This window comes from Gadus chalcogrammus, chromosome 5 (genome assembly GCF_026213295.1).
Source record: "Gadus chalcogrammus isolate NIFS_2021 chromosome 5, NIFS_Gcha_1.0, whole genome shotgun sequence".
NCBI lineage: Eukaryota > Metazoa > Chordata > Actinopteri > Gadiformes > Gadidae > Gadus > Gadus chalcogrammus.
Window position 1 is genome coordinate 15,845,732 of NC_079416.1, and position 20,904 is coordinate 15,866,635.

Sequence of the window (20,904 nt, forward strand, 5' to 3'; positions counted from 1 at the left end):
GTCCCTCGTCATGCGGCGTGAGTTCTATCATTAATGGCGGTATAAAGAGCTGTGTGTGTGTGCGTGTGTGTGTAGAGAACAGATGCTCTCAGGCAGCTGTGTGCTCTTTTCCTGTCTGAATGACAGGTGGTGTAACCTAGCCCTTGCAAAAAAGCCTCCCCCTGGGTCCTAGAGCCTGGTTGCTCATTACACCGGCCACAACTTCGCTGCTTTACTCAGGGTTACCACATTAAAACAAGTTCACCGCAAGTAAACAGGAGACAGAGCTGTGGTCAGGCTCAACTAATGTGAGTACTTGGGAAAATGTCACACTCGATATCTTGAAATATTATAGAGTACTGCTTCCAAGTGGTGTTGTCTGCAACATCAACTCTGTGTCCGTTAAACAATTGCAGAAAAGTTGAATTATTCATGTCCAGGATATGCATATATATGCATTATCCATTGGTTGAATTTGGAAAAAAATATTTTATGGCCAACACACAAAGTAGTTAGAAAATATCTGAGCATGATCGTTCAATGGCCGAGGGCAAATCGTTTAATGGTTTGGGTGCCAGCCAAAAGCTACTGGGTTTAATACCTGATGCCAACTGTCTCACCTTTAGGAATCCTTGAGCAAGATCCCATAACCCTCTACATGCTCAATAAAGACATTATCAGATAACAGCGTTATCTATGGGAAAAGGTGAGTCAGCAACATGGGCCAGACAGGTGCATGAGACACACGCAACCACACTCTAAACCAAGTCATCTAACATTAGCATAAGCAGTCTTAAATAGAACTATGGATAATGTGTGTGTGTGTGTGTGTGGGTGTGCGTGTGGTTATTAATGGTCACAGGAACTGCCTCTTTACCTCTCAGGGGTAATGGCGAGGGGATAGTGCGAACATTACAACTTCCTAAACACTCCAACCACACACCCTCACAGAAGCGAACACACACACACACAATATTCTACCCCACTATAAGTAAACATACCGAGATGGTACAACACTTATTTCTGGTTTGGGAGCAGGGCAGATTTCACACATGCATCCACATACACCAACTCACACAGACATACACACACTCTGGGAACCCGTCCACTCAAGAAAATCAGGTCTCTCGTGAAGTTCTCCTTTAACAACAGATGACATGGATAACTTCCTGTTGGCCACATCCACATCCTGTCAAACAATGACATCCAAAGCAACAATGACACCTTTCTCAATACCAAGAACGCCAAGTTCGGACTTGCGTACTTGGGAGTTTGGCTCGGGAGTGCAAACTACCCAGAATGGGCTGCCCCTCATTCGGTAGTCAGAACAGCAGTCTACTACTTGATGACGTCACCATCTGAGGTCGTCTTGGCAACCATCCGGTTATCTTCATCCAATAAAACCAAACATGAAATAAAAAACAGCCCTGCCTCTTCTCTTCTTCCAAGAAATGTAGCCTACATCCAGAAAGCCAGTGGCTGGAAAAAAAAGTTATTGAGGGTGGTTGTTGTGGATGTTGGTGAATGAACGTCAATGTCGAATGAAAATTCAACAAAAAAGCATAAAAATGGATCAGAGTTACAGCCAACAGTTGTGTGTCTTCTCCTCCTACATTGCCAATTGTTATGCATTCTGGGATATTTCGGTATCCCGGCTCCACACAAGTCACTTCTCGATGCATACTCGATAAATTGGGCAGAGCAAGAACACACCCTGGCATTAGTTGTGTAGTTTGCCAAATGCCAAGAAGAGAGACAGCATAAGATGATGGAGAGGGACAATATTGTTATATTTATTGATGATAAATCTGGATAGCAGTCGGCGCTACAAGTTTACTTGCAAGTGTGTGAAACTCCATTTTAATTTAGTCCTCTAATACATAGGATATTTTTGGAGGATAAGCTCATCTTCACTGGCTATATGGTTTGCGTCCGAAATAGGGCTAGGCTTCTCAGATACTTATATACAGTATAACTCCAAGGGAAGGACCCGCTCTGTATGTAGATATAAAAGGCTCATTCTTAAGTGATGTTATTCTATTCTAGTTATTCTTATTTTCATGGATTAATAGACACACATATATATACACAAACATATTATATTTAATGTCTGCCAAGTCCGTTCTGCTAGATGCCACTCAATTCGATACAGTTTAATAACCTGCATATATTACATGAACCTTATAATGCTTACGAAAGCAGGGGGTAAAAGTTTAAATAAGGAAAACTGTTTATTCTTCTAGGATTTTAAGCAATCAAATATTATAAATACATAATAAAAAAAAAATTGGATGAAATAATTATAGAATGAATGAACATAGCCAAGAGGATTATCAACAAGCCCCTTTGCTGAAAAGGGGCCTTGGATCACCATCGGATCACTTCAAAACAGCATCAAGTTCAGCCCCCTTACTTCAGTCACCCAGTAATGACTGATCTACTGGCCAGAAACCTAAACCCGAGTTAAATGATTTCAGGCGTCTGCAACACCCAAAGGATTTCCCCCGGTGGACGAGAGACACGGGTAACGGCGGGTCTGCTGACAACCATAAAATACTTCATAAGGGGTTAAGCTTGGCATCCCTATTTTAACACACACACACACACGGCGATGCCTTCCCAAACAGCCATCTATCTTGAGATGACAGATTATGTAAGCTTACCCTGCATGAGAAAGTCTGCCTGACTCTGGTCTGACTCCTCTATGAGAGGAGGGGCCATATCCAGCTTAAGCAATAAACAGCACCCAAACTGTGATCCTATTGGTTGGGATTCAATTAGTTGGGACTAGCCAATAAGATCAGAGTTCAGCACTGGAAACCAGTGACCCTATTTGTTAGTCCCATCTAAATTGTGTTATTGGTTGTAGGGGTGGGTGATATGGCAAAAATATCTTCTATAAATTCATGCAGGATCATGAACCATGAACTTATCACGGTATTTATGTTTATTTTGAATGATGCTTTACAGTACCACCAAACAAAAGAAATAAAGAATTTTAACATGGTTTAGCATTGGTTTCATACGAATACCTACAAAACATTCAGGTGTAAGTGTACCCACTTTTTCAGCTAGATTTCGAACACATTTCAAAATAACTTTTTTGCTGAGAGTGCTAGGAAGGGGGGGGGGTGTTATCCCCATGGTTACGACCCACAACAACTTTGTGATACATTTTTAGTACCGCCGTTGTGTCTGAGCGCTATAATGAGCGATGTTTTATTATGTAACCTTCACACACTGTGGCGTTATACTATAAGTGCCCGGGAAGCCTTACCCTGTTTCGGACACCAACATAACAACATATCAACCGCTGCTCGGGCATCATACATCAACACACCACGGGTTTATAATGGGAGCAGCACCTAACCCTTACTGCTCCCGACGAGCTGGCTGTCGCTGCCGTCGGTTTGTCAATGGGTGTGTGAATGGGTGAATGTCAGGCAATACTGTAACTGTAGCGCTTTGGGTGGCCACTGGTTACAAAAAAGCGCTATAAAAATGGAGTCCATCCATTTATAATAGTGTCTGGGAAGCATAACCCTCGCCTGTACTCTGCGATCAACGAACCACCCCACACACACCCTGCCACAGGTGACTCTTCGTCGTGACCTCGAAGAGCATACTCAAAAGGCAGTTAGACATCACGAAAATAACATTACCAAGCATAGCTCCTATACAGAGTGGAAAGTCACTAAGTGATTGACTATCAAAAACATAAAGTTTTACAATGGATATACCCCATGGTTATGACCCACAACAGCTTTGTGATACTTTTTTAGTACCGTTGTAAAAATGAACCGCTTTTCAGACGGAGCTTCACAATACACGCACGCACACACACACACACACACACACACACACACACACACACACACACACACACACACACACACACACACACACACACACACACACACACACACACACACACACACACACACACACACACACACACACACGCCTTATTCTACAGCTGTCCAGTAGGCCTAACTTTTATTGAAGGTAATAACCCTGATTGGACGTTTAGGATTTAGCTGAGAAAAACACTTTTGGATGAGCCACAGAACTGCGATTGACCGAACGTTCACTTTGTTTAGCACAATGCTAACGGTCTCTCTGTGAAGGCAGATTGCGGAGGCATTTCAATCGTTCACTACCTAATATTGTCATATTGCACACCCTTAATTGGTTGACCGGGGATCGACACTTCCTTTGTTTTAATTTCACAGAGGAAGCAAACCTGGATAAGCAGCGGCAATTTAACAGTCTATTCATTGCACAAGCGGACAATAACAAGCCCAACGGCCCTGAGGGCGAAATAACACATTTTCATGGAAATACTTCCAAGGATGGACGGCTCGTCTACGGCATTCGTTAGTCATTTTTAAGAGGAAACTTTACTTGTGGTTACTTTGACAGTTTAGCAACATGATTGTCGATCACCAAATGTTCCCCAAGCCCCCCAAATTATTGTAAGATCTTCCACTTAGTAGCCACAGATATTCGAAACAAGCCCTAAACCACTCAAAGACAATCTTCAAAGTGCCTAACACTATACACATTCGGATTAGTCATGATCGGACAGAAACTAAATCAAAGCGTTTTGTTGAGTGACCCTCTGAGAAACAGATCACTCGGTTTAAGCCTGTGGTCCCTTTTTCCCTTTAGCCATTATTTATGTTTACAGGGCTTAGGTTGATGGATGTAATTAATTCTTGGGACCTATCGTCGTAGAGGGGTGGAGAGTCTAGGAATTATGATGTTTAACTCCAAGCGAAAAGCCGCTGGGTTTAAACGCCAATGTCCTGAATCCAAATTTAGGCCTCCTTGAGAAATATTCTTTTAGCGGATTACTTTAGAGTAAGTAGTCGTTAATATTGTTTTTAACAGAAGTGGTGGCTGCGGTCAAAAAACATGGTGCAGATGTCACGTGGGGTTAATTCCCAACTCAACCTGCAGATGCTGCTTTAGAACATCTTCATGAAGCATGTGCGTCTGTGATATGTGTAGGGGAACACTAGAGGGCAGCAGCTCTTTGTCTGCATATCAATACAGCTGGACTGTGGGTCTGTCAGGGAGCTACCATGATAACTAAACTAGGGATGCACCAATCTGCTTTTTAAACCCTGTTTATTAAGATTGTCCGCTTTAAGGGTTAAGCTTCTTGGACACTTCTAGAATAGCGCTACGTGTTATTCTAAACCAGACATAACATCCCTCATTACAATGCTCATACAAAACTATGCAAGCAAGATAGTATCAAAAAGGTTGCTATGGGTCGTAACCATGGGGATAACACACCGCCCTCCTGCCAATAATTATTTTATTCAACACACACACAAAAACACATAAGCAATATAAACGCACATGCACACAGCCAGGATAATGGTTGGTAGGAAACTATACAAAACTCAGGATGCTATCGTGTCCACGTTTACCAGTTTAACTGCACAAATCGTGTTTTCGAGGAGCTACTCTGGCATTTATAAACATGTTGTTCTGGTTTCCATGGTGATCAGAGGGGAGGCCAACGGATGCGTTACGCCATATGCCTCTCGAAGTCAAAAAGCCTATGAAATAAAAGTCTGACCTACACAATAGTGTGCTCTATTTGTGTGTGTGTGTGTGTGTGTGTGTGTGTGTGTGTGTGTGTGTGTGTGTGTGTGTGTGTGTGTGTGTGTGTGTGTGTGTGTGTGTGTGTGTGTGTGTGTGTGTGTGTGTGTGTGTGTGTGCACGAGCGCTGGGAAACATCAGTTGGATTATATCCCAGATTGAATGCTGGATCATTATGTCACTCCCTTAAAGGCAAAGAGTGTGCACCTACTGTGTGTGTGTGTGTGTGTGTGTGTGTGTACTTCATAAGCCCCCATTGTATGAGTCTGAACCAAGGTTCCTGTGGGTCCAAAGTGTGTGTGCATGTGTGTGCGTGCGTGCGCCCGTGCGTGTGTGTCTGCCTGGACCTTTTCCAGTGTCTTCACTTAACTTTAGTCCTTTTAATTCTATTCGATCCCCAACAGTCATACATACCAGCACAGGCCCAGTTGGTTCATCAATGATATAAATATGTGTGTGTGTGTGTATTTGTGGCTGTGTGTTTGTGTCCGTGTGCATGCGTGTGTGCTTGTAGCTGCGTCCACTCGCACCTGTGTGGAAGTGCTCCCCTGTCCCAACAAGGTTCCTGCTCTGACCTCATTTCCTGCAAACACAGCCGAAGGGTGATGTCATGCTAACCTAAGCCTGGGCCAACAACTCAACCCCCCCTCTCGCTGTTCATTACCCTCCCCTCGGTCCCCAGAAGTACTCTTTGCGCCAAGTTCACAGTGTTTGCTTATGATAAGGCTCTCATGCTGTTTCTTACATAAACTCAAGCATTGTTGTTCCCTCTGCTCTTATCTCCCCTAGTAAGGGGTGTTCAGGCTCTGTGTCAGAACAGAGACTTAAACTCTCTGGCTCATTAGATACAAGCCTAGGCATGGTGAGCGACTGTGGAGCTAATACACACTATTATACACTGGCACCAGCAATTCCAGGCCACTAGGGGCACTCAAAGCACTTTACTTGTTTGCATCACTCACAGAACAGCTATGCCCACCACGCACAGTTGGAAGAGTCAAACCTTGCATGGTGGCAATTGCTAGCCAGGAGTGGCTTAGGAGTAGGATGTCTTGGTAAAGGACATGTCAACACTTTGAACAGCGGAATCGAACCAGCAACACTGCAGTATTGAGATTGTCTGAAACTTTGAACTTTTCTAGGACAACTTGCATTGTTAATAGGTTTCTTTGCTCATTTATATATATTAAACTACTTAGCTTAGTGATTTAGTTGACTAATATTTAGTTATTTAGCAGACTTTTTTATCCAAAGTTACAAGTAGAGTGGACACTCTAATCACTGTGACATGTCATGTCACAGCCGACAAGAGTGAGAGAGAAGCAGTTAGATGAACCGTGTCGACATATGCTTGCGCATTGGCGGTTAAAAAGGGGAATCTTTGCAACACTATGACCGCCTTCAGTCATGAATAACGCATCACTGGCGGCATTGAATCATGATTACACATGAGTCCAATTCCGAGCCCTGTGCAGTCATCATTCAGTTTGTTACTATGTCAACGATTTTTTTCAAAAGCTCCACTTTGGAGAATTTAACCTGGGGCGTGTGTTCTGAGACTGTTTGACGGAAACATTTCAGCCTGTTATGGTAGCTACACCAACAACGTGAGCTCCAAGATCCAAGCTAAATGTGGCTTTTCTATTCTAGACAAGAAAAACATACCGTTGACGTAAACACTCCGACCAACGCTGTACTTGATTAAGTTGTCAATCTGTGTGTGTGTGTGTGTGTGTGTGTGTGTGTGTGTGTGTGTGTGTGTGTGTGTGTGTGTGTGTGTGTGTGTGTGTGTGTGTGTCTATGTGTGTGTGTGTGTGTCGGTGTGTGTGTCATGTGTGTCGGTGTGTGTCGGTGTGTGTCGGTGTGTGTCGGTGTGTGTGTGTGTGTGTGAAGCTTGTCAGCGTTGGTTTTGAAGGACACCCACTGACAAACACCAGAGCTAAATATAGAGAAACATCTTCTCAAATATCTCCACTTAAATTTCATCCAAAACACAGAGGGGCCATGCATAAGCTGTCACAGAGTAAATAAAGAGAAGATTCCAACACTGACGATCTGAGAGGCAATGCTCAGAAATTCAAAAACCTCAAGGCCTAATTTTGGCCTCCTTCTTGCCAGTTTTCTGATGCAATCCCCATCACTCAAAAATTGACTGGCCTGGCCCCTGCATCTGACTCATATAGGCTGGCTTCTGCTGTCTCCATGGAGATTAATGGTGGGGTTTCTGACAGGTGCAGCAGACTCTGCATTAAGGCTTAAGCACATGGGGAGAGCTTTATGGTCTGCACTCAGTGACGGGGTGTGATGCAGTTGGCATATTCAGACACACACACACACACACACACACACACACACACACACACACACACACACACACACACACACACACACACACACACACACACACACACACACACACACACACACACACAGGCAGGCAGTTTATTCATATATTATTAAAACATGTGTATCTTATCAGGTTTACAAATACTTGGCATACATACTAAGGCATGCAAACCTAAAAACAATCACCTTTGAGGAGGCACAAGTAAAACAGAAAAAAACAAAGGAAAAGCGGGTTTCAGAGGTAACCGACTGCGCCTGTAGCTTCGCGTCCCCTGTTTGAACTCCTTGTACGTCTCAAACCATAATCTGATTGGGCCTTTGAAAGGTCAGCCGCAAAAAAGAGGTTTGAGTTCAAATGGTTTGAACTTGAGGTTGGGAATACACACAACCTCCACATGAATGGCCAGACGCTAGGGAGAGCATATCTCTGCTGATCATGTGCCTTTTCTATGGCAGTAAACGGTATCATGTGCACAAGCAGAAAGGTGCATATAGACACACACACACACGCAGGAACATGCATACAGACAAGCACACACACAAACTCAAGCACACACACTACGAGCTCGATAGTTGAGAAGAGAGGGAACCTAAAGAAAGTCAGCAAAAAGCGAAATGCTAGTGGCCACAGGCTTAAAGCACTTTTTAATCAAATGAATCACAATTTATCAATGCCAAGTTCCGATCAGAGCTAAATTCCAACTAGACCTTAAATCAGATCACAAAATGTGCTTATAAAAGGCTCAATTCTGATCAAGCCAAGTTCCGATCAGAGCTAAGAACTTAAATTTCAAATTCCGATGAAAGTTCAGATGAATGGCAATGATAGGGGCCAATCATAATGAATCCAAGGAGCACTTTCAGGGAGTTAGGCAGGCAGGCACTCACATGTGCAAAGTGTGAGGGGCTCGTCTTGTTTACAGTCTGATTGGCAGTTTAATGTGCAATTGACCCCAGGGGTGGTCTTGTTGCTGGGCTGATATTAACATAATTCCCAGAGTACCAGAGCTGGTGTTGGATGTCCTAGAGCTATTCCCAAACTCAGCTGTGACCCACGGTAGCACAGGGGCGACGGCCAGCAAACACACACACACACACACACACACACATTGACACACACACACACACTCTGACACATACACACACGCACACGCACACACACACACTGACACACACACACACACACACACACACACACACACACACACACACACAACAGAGTGACTCATTTGATCCACACACACGGCACCTGGCCTACGTGCATGTGACGTGGGCATAGACGCGAAAACACACCTGCACGCGCAGGTCCCGTTACACTGTGGCGACAGTGAGTCTGTTAGTGAGATGCCATAGTACGACTGGCGGGCGGGGGTAGGAGTGTGGGGGGAGGAGGGGAGGAGGTACTGATTTAGGTCCAGCCCAGGCAAGGCGAGGAGAGGGAAGGCCTGTTGAGCGCTGGGGTTGGGGGTAATGACACCATTAACACTATGTGTGGCAACAATCCTAACCCCCCCCCCCCCCCCCCCCCCAACCACCACTTCCACCCCCCACCCCCACAACCTATCACTCGAACGAACTCCGCCTGTTGGCTCTGCCTGTCACACAGCAACAACACATCCTCCGCTCCGGAAATAACACAGGACAGCCAGTGGCTGAGGGGCACCACTTAGGACTGGGCCTCGGTCTATGGGGGGATGTGTGTGTGTCTCTGTGTGTGTGTGTTTGTGTGTTGTCAGTGTGTGTTTGTGTGTGTGTGTGTGTGAGAGAGTGAGAGAAAGAGAGATGGGATGCATGATGGAGTAAAGGGTGAAGTAAGAACATACATAAGTGGATGGATGGAAAGAGAGAAGAAAGAAAAGTAAGATAAGGTGTGGAATGCTGGTTGTGAACTATGCTGCAGCTTCCATGGTGAAGCTTTGGCAGTGACAGCAGTAATAGGTCCCCTATAGGGTTATACCATCCAGCAAGCTTACCCAATCCAAGACACACACATGAAAACACAAGAAACAAGAGAGAGAGCGAGAGAGAGAGATGACAGAGGGCGAGAGAGATAAAAGACATGAGGTGGGAAAATAAATAGCAATATTTTCCATCCCATAGTTCCATAACAGTGTGTCTGTCTGTCTGTCTGTCTGTCTGTCTGTCTGTCTGTCTGTCTGTCTGTCTGTCTGTCTGTCTGTCTGTCTGTCTGTCTGTCTGTCTGTCTGTCTGTCTGTCTGTCTGTCTGTCTGTGTGTGTGTGATTTGCCTTGACATTGCTCCTTACAGAATATTTCAGAGGTAATTTATGGTTGTGCTTAAGGCAGAGCGAGGCAGAGGTTGTGTGTGTGTGTGTGTGTGTGTGTGTGTGTGTGTGTGTGTGTGTGTGTGTGTGTGGGCCTGTCTATACACAGCATTAGTTAAGTCTTTAATTTCTTTCCTTACACACACACAAAACATTAAAGCCTGGATTGCCCTCTTGAGTCTTAAATCTTAGTTTGGGCGCCACGTGCACAAACACACACACACACACACACACACACACACACACACACACACACACACACACACACACACACACACACACACACACACCACACACACACACACACACACACACACACACACACACACACACACAAAGACACACAACCTCTGCCTTGCTCTGCCTTAAGCACAACCCTAAATTACCTCTGAAATATTCTGTAAGGAGCAAAATCAGGGCAAATCACACACACACACGCACACACACAAACACACACACCCACACAGTCTCCAGGAAAAGTCAACAGTGAGCCACTCCTAACACTGAGCTGTACAATTCCACGGAAGGGAGAGTCAGTTTTCTATTTCAGTCCAGATACAAAGACACTGTATCAGCAACTTGACCACAGCTAATAAACAAACATCCATCCCACTCCTTTACTAACTCCAGCCGCTACGCTGACCCCATTATGGCACCATTAAACCCTCGCACTGACTTTAGTATGTAATCACTGCACTTACAGTCACATGGGTGGAACGTAAACATGAGAGAGTTGCAATCCTAATTGATTTTTGCAATCTAAATGTGATATCAGCCAACCAGCTTGTAGCATTGTTTTTGACACCTTGACATTATTTCATGCATGCATTCATTGGTGTGCCACTCACCCGGATCACTTCAGGAGTCTGCTGAATCAGGAGGGTGGAGCCGGTGTTCCTCACAGCAGCAGGGCTGCCCACGGGGCCGTCATCATCCCTCCCGGCGACGGTGGTCACCTCAACGACGGTGGCCAAGGCTTCGGTTTGAGCAGTGTCCGGAGTCGAGGTGTTTAGGACGACCGGTGGAGAAGGTAGGGCTCCAGGTGAAGGTGCGGACGTTTTTGCCGCAGGGGTCTCCGATTCCTCGGCTTGGACCTTGTGCTTGGCCTCGGGTAGGGGCGGGGGGGCGGGGATGGGTGCTGTGGTGGTGGTGGTGGTGGTGGTGGTGGTGGATGTTTGTGCCAGAAGAAGAGATAAAAGTTCCGGTACAGCCGCAAACAGAGGTTCAGAGGGAGCAGGCGTGTGTGGGACGGGCGTGTGTGGGACAGGTGTGTGAGTGACAGGCGTGTGTGGGACGGGCGCGTGTTGGACGGGTGTGTGTGGGACGGTTGTCTGTGGGACAGGTGTGTGAGTGACAGGTGTGTGAGTGACGGGTGTGTGTTGGACGGGTGTGTGTTGGACGGGTGTGTGTGGGACGGGTGTGTGTTGGACGGGTGTGTGTTGGACGGGTGTGTGTTGGGACGGGTGTGTGTTGGGACGGGTGTGTTGGGACGGGTGTGTGTTGGACGGGTGTGTGTGGGAAGGGTGTGTGTGGGACGGGTGTGTGTTGGACGGGTGTGTGTGGGACGGGTGCTGGCGAAGCCGCAGGAGGGTTCGAGCGGCTGTGTTTCGGAGGCACAGCAGGAACTGATTCGGGTAGGTCCACGGGCGGCACAGAGGCCAGCGCTGACATCTGTGTGCTCTGAGGAGGGGTCTCAGCCCTGCCGGCCGTGGCGAGTGTATCCTGTAGAAGTCTCATAACTTCCCTCTCCTTCCCACTGCTCCTCTCCGAACTGCCGGTGCTCCCCGCCCCAGAGTCCACCAATTCCTGAGCAAAGCTCTCGATGCTCTCCAGGATCCGCAGAAGCAGGGCCCCGTCCTCTTCCCCCCCCCCACCACCACCTTCTCCATGGCTTTCCCCCGGGAGAGGCACAGGTATCAGGCCTTGTGTGGCCTTGGAGTTAGAGCCATTGGATGAAATGGTGATTCGCTGGTGTCTGGGTCTGTGCCTTGGATTGAAGCTTTGCAGAGGGCTGGGGTGGAGCAAGGCTGGCAGTCTTTCCCACGCCACCCTCCCCCGTCATCTTCCTGGTCTTAACCGGCAGAGGAGGCTCTTTCTCCCTCTGGTGGTTCATGCTCTGGGAGAGGTTCTCCAAGTCCAGCAGGAGCTTGTCGATGTCGTCGTTCCTGTACGGTGTTCCCGGGTCGGCTTTGGGGGCCGCAGGGCTTGTCGAATCCCACGAGGACTTGTAACCGGCACCGGATGACGGAGTACCCAAGGTGCTCCGGAGTGTGCGAGGTGGGGAGGCTGGGAGTGTGTCTTTTGCATACGCCGTGCCGTTTCTGATCTGCGACTGGGAACGTCTCTCCATCGCTCCCCTGCTGGGGGTATACGCTTGCGGGGACGACTGTTCACCACTCTTGCCGACATCGGCGTCCTCCTCGATGAAGAGCGCCTCCATGGGGGTTGCCGGCAGGGCGTGGTTGTAAAGTGGGAGAGGGGAGTGTGACGGAGACGACGAAGGCGAGGAGGCAGAGTGCGTGAACGCCGGGGGAGGGAGAGCATGGTGGTGGGGGGAACGCTGCAGTCCGTTGGTCAGCTGACTCGGTTTGGAGCCCTGCAGCTGCATGGCGTTTACGGTCTCTGCTCTCGAAGGGGATGAGGAAGAGGACGAGGAGTTGGAGGACGAAGTCGATGAGTAGGTCGCTGAGCAGCTGGACGGGGCCGGAGCAGAGGAGGGCAGGGACGGGGACTTCGGGAGCGGGGGGGACTGCACCACATCCTCGTATCGGGGGGGTTGATCGTGGCCGAAGATGGGGGAGAAGGGACCCTGCTGGATGGAGTGGAGGCTGTTGACGAGCTCCGCCAGCTCACTGTGCCCGCTGGACGGTGCCCCCGGGCCCCCTTGCCCACCGACCAGGCGGCCGAGACCCCCGATGCCCTCCAGCTCCAGGGGAAGCCTCTTCAGGTAGGAGCTCAGTCGAGTCATCACAGCCCGGTAAATGCTCTCGGGATTGGCCCCCTCGTCGTCCGATCCGCTCCCGCCGGGGCCCTTGCGCCGGATGCACTGCTTGATGATGTCCGTGCACTTCTTCAGGTCCTCCGAACACTTCAGCAGGATGTCCAGGCAGGCGCGGATGTCCTCTCCGCCCACTCCGTTTCCCGCCTCGGCCCGGGTCTTCTCCAGTAGCCTGGCGATCAGGTTCTCCTCCCCCAGTGTGTTGAGGTATAGCGAGGCCACCGTGTTCAGGCCCTGGTCCAGGGACCCGCTGCACGCGCTGGAGAGGCTGCCCGTCGAGCCTCCGCCGACCTTGGTGACCGCGGACAAGCTGCCCGCCCCCTTCCCCTTCCCCTCCTCCACCGTCGGCCCTTTGGCCGCGGTGAACGGCGGAAGGTTCTCGTCGTTGGACGCCGCCGCCGCCGCCGCCGCCGCCGTGCCGTTCACGGGGCTAGCGTTAGCGGCGTAGCCGTTGGTGGTCACCGAGGAGCTGAAGTGGCCGTAGATGATGTCCAGGTCGGTGGAGCGGCGGCTGAACGAATCGGGGCGCACCTTGCGGCCCTTGCGGAAGGTGACGTGGCTGGACGCGGAGAGGCGGAGCTTGTCGAAGGAGAACTCTTTGAGCTTCCCGCTGGCGAGGTTGATGGCCTCGCCCGTGATGTCCTTCAGACTGGTGGCGGACGCCAGGTTCCCCATGGAGCCGCCCCCCCCGCCGGGGGACTTCTTCACCCTCCACGGGGGGCTCTCCTCTCCCATGGACATGTTGCCGGTGCTCCCTGCCCTCTCCAGACCCCCGCCCGTGTCCACGGAAAGACTATTCCCGTGGCCGGCGGAGACCTGGTAGGTCGTCCCGGTCGCCGTGGTGATGTGATGAGAGTACGTGTGCATGGAACAGTTGCGGTCCAGGGGCCCGTGCTCGGGGGCCACCAGCAGCTCCGAGCACGTGCCGCGGTGGGCCACGGCGCAGTCCAGCCCCTGCGACACGGCGCCACATGGCCCCGCGCAGTAGTGCACGGCGTGCTTGTGCACCCGCCGGTCCACCACCACGCTGTTGTAACAGCTCACGCTGCTCACCACAACGCGGTAGGCCGCCGCCATGGCGACGGGGTCCGCGAGGCGAGAGGGGCGCGCGGGTGACAGGTGAGTGTGTAAGTATAAAGAGAATAGAGGGATGGCTTAAAGATAGAGCAGCAATAAAACAGTGCTGTGCTTATAATCCATTCCTTTATTCCTGGGGTTTCGTCAGCCCAAAAATGTGTGCTGCGTATTTCCACAGAAAGATTTCCCCAATTATGAATCCAGAATAAATATTCCCTTTGAGATTCACAGTCTGCAGACGCCTTAGATAAAAGGCACAGGTTCCCCAGCAGGGACCCTGTAGAGAGAGCCAGGGATGAGGAAGGGCCTCTTCATCACTGCTGCTGGAAGCCCTCCTCTTGCTCTTTCTACGGGGCTCAACTCACAGCCTTCTCTTCCTCCTTATTATCCTTTAACAACGCTCATGGCAGATATCCACGTCGAGAAAAAAAAAAAAGAGTGAGAGGCAGCATCAGCAAGCAGCAAGGCTATAATCCATGCCTGCACAAAAGCAGCCCCAGGGGCCTGTTCCATGGCCAGCTGGGCTTCAACATGGTCCCCAGCTTTGGCTCATCACGCTGGGCAGCCAAACGCAGGGTGAACCCCCTCCTCCCCCGAGTCTCCTGGCGTCTGGCTCCGTCCTGGAGGGGCTGAGGAGCATTTGCTGAATTCGGCGCAGCTGCCGTTTAACAGGGGAACCGTCACAGATGCTAGGCTGGGCTCGAGAGCTCTCACTCTCTCTGTGTGAAGGTGGTTGACTCCCTCTCTCTCTCTCTCTCGGAAGTGGGACACTCTTGATGGGGGGACACCACCTGTGGTTTAGCAAGAGGATAAGAGAGGGAGGGGTAGAGAGAGAGAGAGAGAGAGAGAGAGAGAGAGAGAGAGAGAGAGAGAGAGAGAGAGAGAGAGAGAGAGAGAGAGAGAGAGAGAGAGAGAGAGAGAGAAAACAAGAAACAAAATACATTTTAACAGATGTATCATAGAGAGTGACTCATTCCACGTGTGAGACAAATGGCCATGCTTCGGTACCTGTAGTACTTGTGTATTTCCAACTGCATGCACAAATAGACAGACGCCTGCACACACACTGAGATCAAAGGGTGGAGAGGAAGGGGGCCACAGAGGGGTGTGTTTTTCTCCCTTTTTTACGATAATTTGTATCTAAGGGACTAGTGTGGACAAAATGAGTTTGCACTGGTCCGGTATTGAGCGAGAACGCTGCAGTCATAATCCGCGGAAAAATGGGCTAGTTAGTTAAAATATCCCCATTCTAACATTATGGAACGGATCCCTAGAGAGGAATAAAACTTGTCAATTTACCTTTGCTTGATAGCGGTCTGTTTGTTATTGTGTCCAACCAAGTCTCACTCAATCGGACGTTTCTCAAGAGTGGAGTTGTTGCAACCAGAGACGTGTGGAAACGTGGAAAAAAAACTAGCTACAACTAAAGAAAGCGTAGCTTAGTGTTATCTATAAGGTTCAGCGGAAAAGAGATGTTCACGAAAATGTGGAAATATCCTATGACAATGAAGCAACAAGATTTCAGTGCGAGACTTCTCCTTGAGCCAGACTCAGCTGAACAACATACGATGCAATAAAAAACAGACAATGCAATAAAATACAGACAGCATGAAGCAAACAACAGTTTATTTCTGTGCAGGGATTCTTTCCATCATGATGATCCCGTCAGCGACAAATGCATGGAAAATAGGTTCCAAGTTGAAAACTTCAGAAGTTTTCCTTTTATCCCCCCCCCCCTCCCAGTCGTCACAGGAAGGCCATAAAACCCTCCTCGGAGACAGCCCTCCGGAAGCAAGGGGCACAGGTATGTCCCCGGGAACAGCTGTTGGGCTGCACATGCTGCATGCTTGTGTGACTGCCCACCAAGGCGCCACTGACTAACTCAGTTGCCGGGGGTGCCTGGCACTGCATTCGCCTCAGCTCAATCTTCCCAGCATCTCATTATATCCCATTGTATTCTACTTTGCATCACCCTATCTTGTACAACTCCCTCCCTGATCATATTTGATTATTCTCTCTCTCTCTCTCTCTCTCTCTCTCTCTCTCTCTCTACTGTCCTGATCTCTCTCTCTCTCTCTCTCTCTTCTCCCCTCTCTCTCTTCTCCTCTCTCCTCCTCTCTCTCTCGGCTCTCCTCCTCCTCCTCCGTCCTCTCCCTTCAGTCATCTCTCCTCTCTTCTCTCTCTCGTCTCCTCTCTCTTCTCATCTCCTCTCCTCACTTCTCTCCTCTCTCCCTCTCTCCCTTCCTCCCACCTCTCTCTCTCTCTCTTTCTCCTCTCTCTCTTCGTCGTTCATCTCCTCCTCTCCCGCTATCCTCTCTCTCCCCCTCCCTTCAGCCTCTCTCTCTCATCTCTCTCTCTCTCTCTCTCTCTCTCTGTGTGTGAGAGACTGCTTTCTTGAGTCCAAGCGTAGGGGGGTAGGGATTGCATTCCAGAGAGCTGTACCCTCCCACTAATGCATACTCTTACTCACATATAGACAAACACTCAGGCGAGCACACACACAAACACACACGTACACACAAACAGACACACATATACACAAACACAGCTTGAGGTCCTAACCTCAAACGATATGAAGCTACTTTTATCTGCACACTTAAAGCTACATTTTTAATGTATCCAACATAAAAAGAATCCCAAAGCCCCTCCCCCAAAACACATGTCTAGCTCACTGTCTTTAGCAACAGGTCGGCCTAGCCTTGTGGAATCCTCAATTAATAAGGTCAAATAAAAAACACCCGTAACAGCACTGCGTCATTTTACATCGTCTCAAAGCGCTTCTTTTTTCAGGCTCAGATGGTCATTATAAGTGTCTGACAACATGATGGAAAGGCTGCTGAGTTGTTGGAAGGACTTTTCCCAGTTGTCATTACAATCTCAACCCTCCTCCCCAAATATTTGAGAGAACCCTAAGCTAGGCGTTCTGCAGTCCAACTCAACAAACTCTTGACGGCTCTCCCCTCTCCAACTCACGTTTCCACCGTTTCATTCCTGCAACAACCCAACTCTTGCGAGGTTTCACAGCGACACTTTTCTTTGAACAAGACTTGGTCATACACAATAACATACCAACCAGATCAAGCGAAAGGTTAATATAAAAAGTTGCATTACTCCACAAGGATCCTTTCCATAATAATTGTCAGACACTTATAGTAACAGTTTGAGCCTCTGTCGATAGGCTACATTGGCTGAAGGACTCTCACTCACTACTAGACCAATTTCACATAAAAAAGGATGGGAAAATATGAGTATTTCCCCTCACAGCAGGTCCCATGGTCCCCACTATGTACTCAAACACACACACACACACACAGGTCCTGATTCTTGTTCAAACTTGCAACGTTTCCAGGCCGTCCGAGTTGACAGACAAATAGAGAGGGAAAAGAGGAACAAAACTAAACATCAGACTGAAGGTGTGGTACATAAGATCCATTGTGGTCATTACAGAGCAGGAGTTTCCTACTTGGAGACCGTGAAAAAAGAGAAAGCGAGAGACTGGGGAGGGGGGGGCCTGCTGGCACCTGGAAAAACAACTGCCAAAGATATGTTGAAAAAAACAATGGCTGCATGCTTTCTTTCTCTGGCCCATCCACAAACACACACACACACACACACACACACACACACACACACACACACACACACACACACACACACACACACACACACACACACACACACACACACACACACACACACACACACACACACACACACACACACACACACAACACACACAGTACACTTGCCCACTTCTGCCGGTCTCTGTACTTCACAGATAAAAGTTTATACGTCAACAACAAGATTCTGCCGCTGAATCTGTCATCTGGTCCCGATTAAGAAACTTTGCTTGGTGACCTTGGATCTATTTCAGCAGAAGCCACTGTGACAGATGGAAAGATATTTACTGTATGGTTATAACACACACACACACACACACACACACACACACACACACACACACACACACACACACACACACACACACACACACACACACACACACACACACACACACACACACACACACACACACACACTAGATAAACAAAAGCTGCTGTTGTTTATAAAATGCAGAGATGTCTTATCGGCTGATACACACAGACGCACTATGCACAGACAGAAACATACTTTACACTGTGCAATAATCCCACTTACAGCTGATGCACACATTCACACAAACCATGTTGCCAACATGAATATCTGTGCATTTGTTAGCAAATGAAATACTGACTCATTTCAAGGTGACATTTTTTCTTTCATAACGAAAGTAAACAAATCAAACATCCACTCTCTACTGACTTTTAACTTGTATTGAGTGTTGATACTGTAGTGTTGATGACTGTATAATCAGTATAATAATGAAATCATCTTACAACCTGAGTAAATCCCACAATAAACAGAGGCAGCTTTCGGGGAGAAGGTGTTTTCACTCAAAGATTACTCCTCCAGCTGTAGACTGTGGGCCCCAGCAACTGAATGAAAACACGGGCATTGATACACACTCAGAAGAAGTGCCTAAATTCACTGCATATGCGTTACAATACAAAACAAATAATAAGTACAACTTCGGCAGAAGTGCTGGAATAGTTAGTCAGTGACCGTGAGTTGTTTAATCATTTGTCATTTATAGAGGCAAAATACCAAAATATTATTGTTCGTAACCTCAGAGATGTAAATACGTTGTTGCTGCTCTGCTTCAGATCATTATAAAATAAATATGAGCCTTATTCAGGAGTAATTGCTTCACCATTATTTGTAGAATAATGCTAACGTTAAAGTTTTCATTTAACTTACAAAATTAGACCTTCCTGTGGGATGATTTCCATTATGGCCAGGAAGAAGGAAGGAGGGGACGTCTAAGGGAGGCTAATGTCGTGTTAAGAACTTTTTAAGTTGTACATTTTATGTCCATTATATCCACTCATGCCACTCCCGTTGACTGTTCATAATTAACGTTTATTTATGACTATAACTAACAATAGTTCATGATTTTTATCCTCTTAACCCATGGAGCTTGCACTTGAGTGGTCTCAATGTATGAGCTGGGGCAGGCTGCATTTCTCTTCTGGCCAAAGGGGTCAGTAATGAGGAGGAGTTTCACATTCTGACACGTAGTGCCTTTTAGATAAGATGTACTTTGCAACCATAATCAGGTACAGTACCGTGTCCTTTCTTTAATTATGTTTCCTTTTTTCCCTATCATGATCTAAAATAAGTATTTCTTCATGCATGCCTTTGTCACATAGACACATATCACTTGCTGTATATGGATGTGTGCAGCCGTGTGCATACGTGTTTCCGCATGTGGGTGTGTGTGAGTATGGATGTGCATGTGTGTGTGCGCATGCGCATATGTGTGTGTGTGTGTGTGTGTGTGTGTGTGTGTGTGTGTGTGTGTGTGTGTGTGTGTGTGTGTGTGTGTGTGTGTGTGTGTGTGTGTGTGTGTGTGTGTGTGTGTGTGTAACGTCTGCCTCTGCCTCTGCCTCCTCTTCTTCCCAAACTCAGACGCTGCCGACAGTCCTACAGAGGCAGTACAGCGCCCCTTCATTCCTCCCCGTCTCCCACTCGTCGGCACACTAATGATTTATTTGGACTTTGAGACTTTGTGCACACGTTCCAAGATGCATGCATGTATGCACACACACATTTTTGGAAAAACGTTATCTTACAGTAATAATCATATAAATTGATATACAAATTATAAAACCATTTTTATCTATTATTAAATAACCAATTTAAAAGGCATAACCTTGTTAACATTGTTTGACAGCCTGTAATTGAAAGGTGTTATGTAATTGAGCGTTCACATCGCCACTCTAGCCAATCTCTTGACTTCTTCGCTGTGTAGATTCCTTTAGCTGTCTTGGATCCTTGCAGACATGTCCACTTAACCCATAGTGTACTGCAAATTAACTTGGCCTTTCTACCATGGTCACTCTCAAGACCTTTGTTTCCCTTGATGTTAAGGCCCACAATTTGAACCTTTCCCTTTCAGAATCATGAACTTCTATTTTTTGCCAAGCTGTCCTTATATAAACATTTTTTTTCAGCAATGTCTTACACTATCAATCTCCCTGCTGCATACATGTGCATATGCACGTACATATAAACGCATGCTGAATAACCATGGAACCTCACATGAACCCAATATGAAAATATTAAAAACTATGGTCTATGTTTTGCTGAAAACACCTAGACAACCAAATAGATGGTTTAGTGTCTTAACTCGTGCACAGTATTCATGCACATTTTTGGGCGAATGATGATGCCAAAGCAGTGTCCATCAATCATCAACTCTGGCGTTTCCAACAGAGGCAACACACACACACACACATCCACACACACACCACCATCGCCTTCAGCCATCTCTTTTTATCATGCGTTGGCGAAGCTTCCAATGTGATCACTCTCAGTTTAACATACAGCTGTACTGATTTAGCTGCAGGGGAGAGTTGGGAGTCAGAAGGGCGGCTAAGAACCTTCCCTTTAGTTTGGTCGTTGTTTGGTCTTTGCCTTTTTGACAGCACTAGCATGTGAAAAAAGCAACAATTTCAATCATCAAAACCAGTTATCTTTTTCATAGTCACCATCCGTCACTGTTT

The 20,904-nt window shown here is 47.6% G+C and overlaps 1 protein-coding gene across 1 annotated transcript in view; it reads right to left on the bottom strand.

Annotated features, from left to right (window-relative positions):
* Positions 1-6,380: 6,380 nt before the first annotated feature.
* The window catches only part of LOC130382135 (serine/threonine-protein phosphatase 2A regulatory subunit B'' subunit alpha-like), a 33,469-nt gene continuing 18,945 nt past the window's right edge, over positions 6,381-20,904 (bottom strand). The window contains 4 exon segments of the mRNA XM_056589746.1: positions 6,381-6,401; positions 11,073-11,330; positions 11,776-12,183; positions 12,185-15,090. Coding sequence (XP_056445721.1) covers positions 6,381-6,401; positions 11,073-11,330; positions 11,776-12,183; positions 12,185-14,299 — 2,802 coding nt within the window. The 5' untranslated portion in view covers positions 14,300-15,090.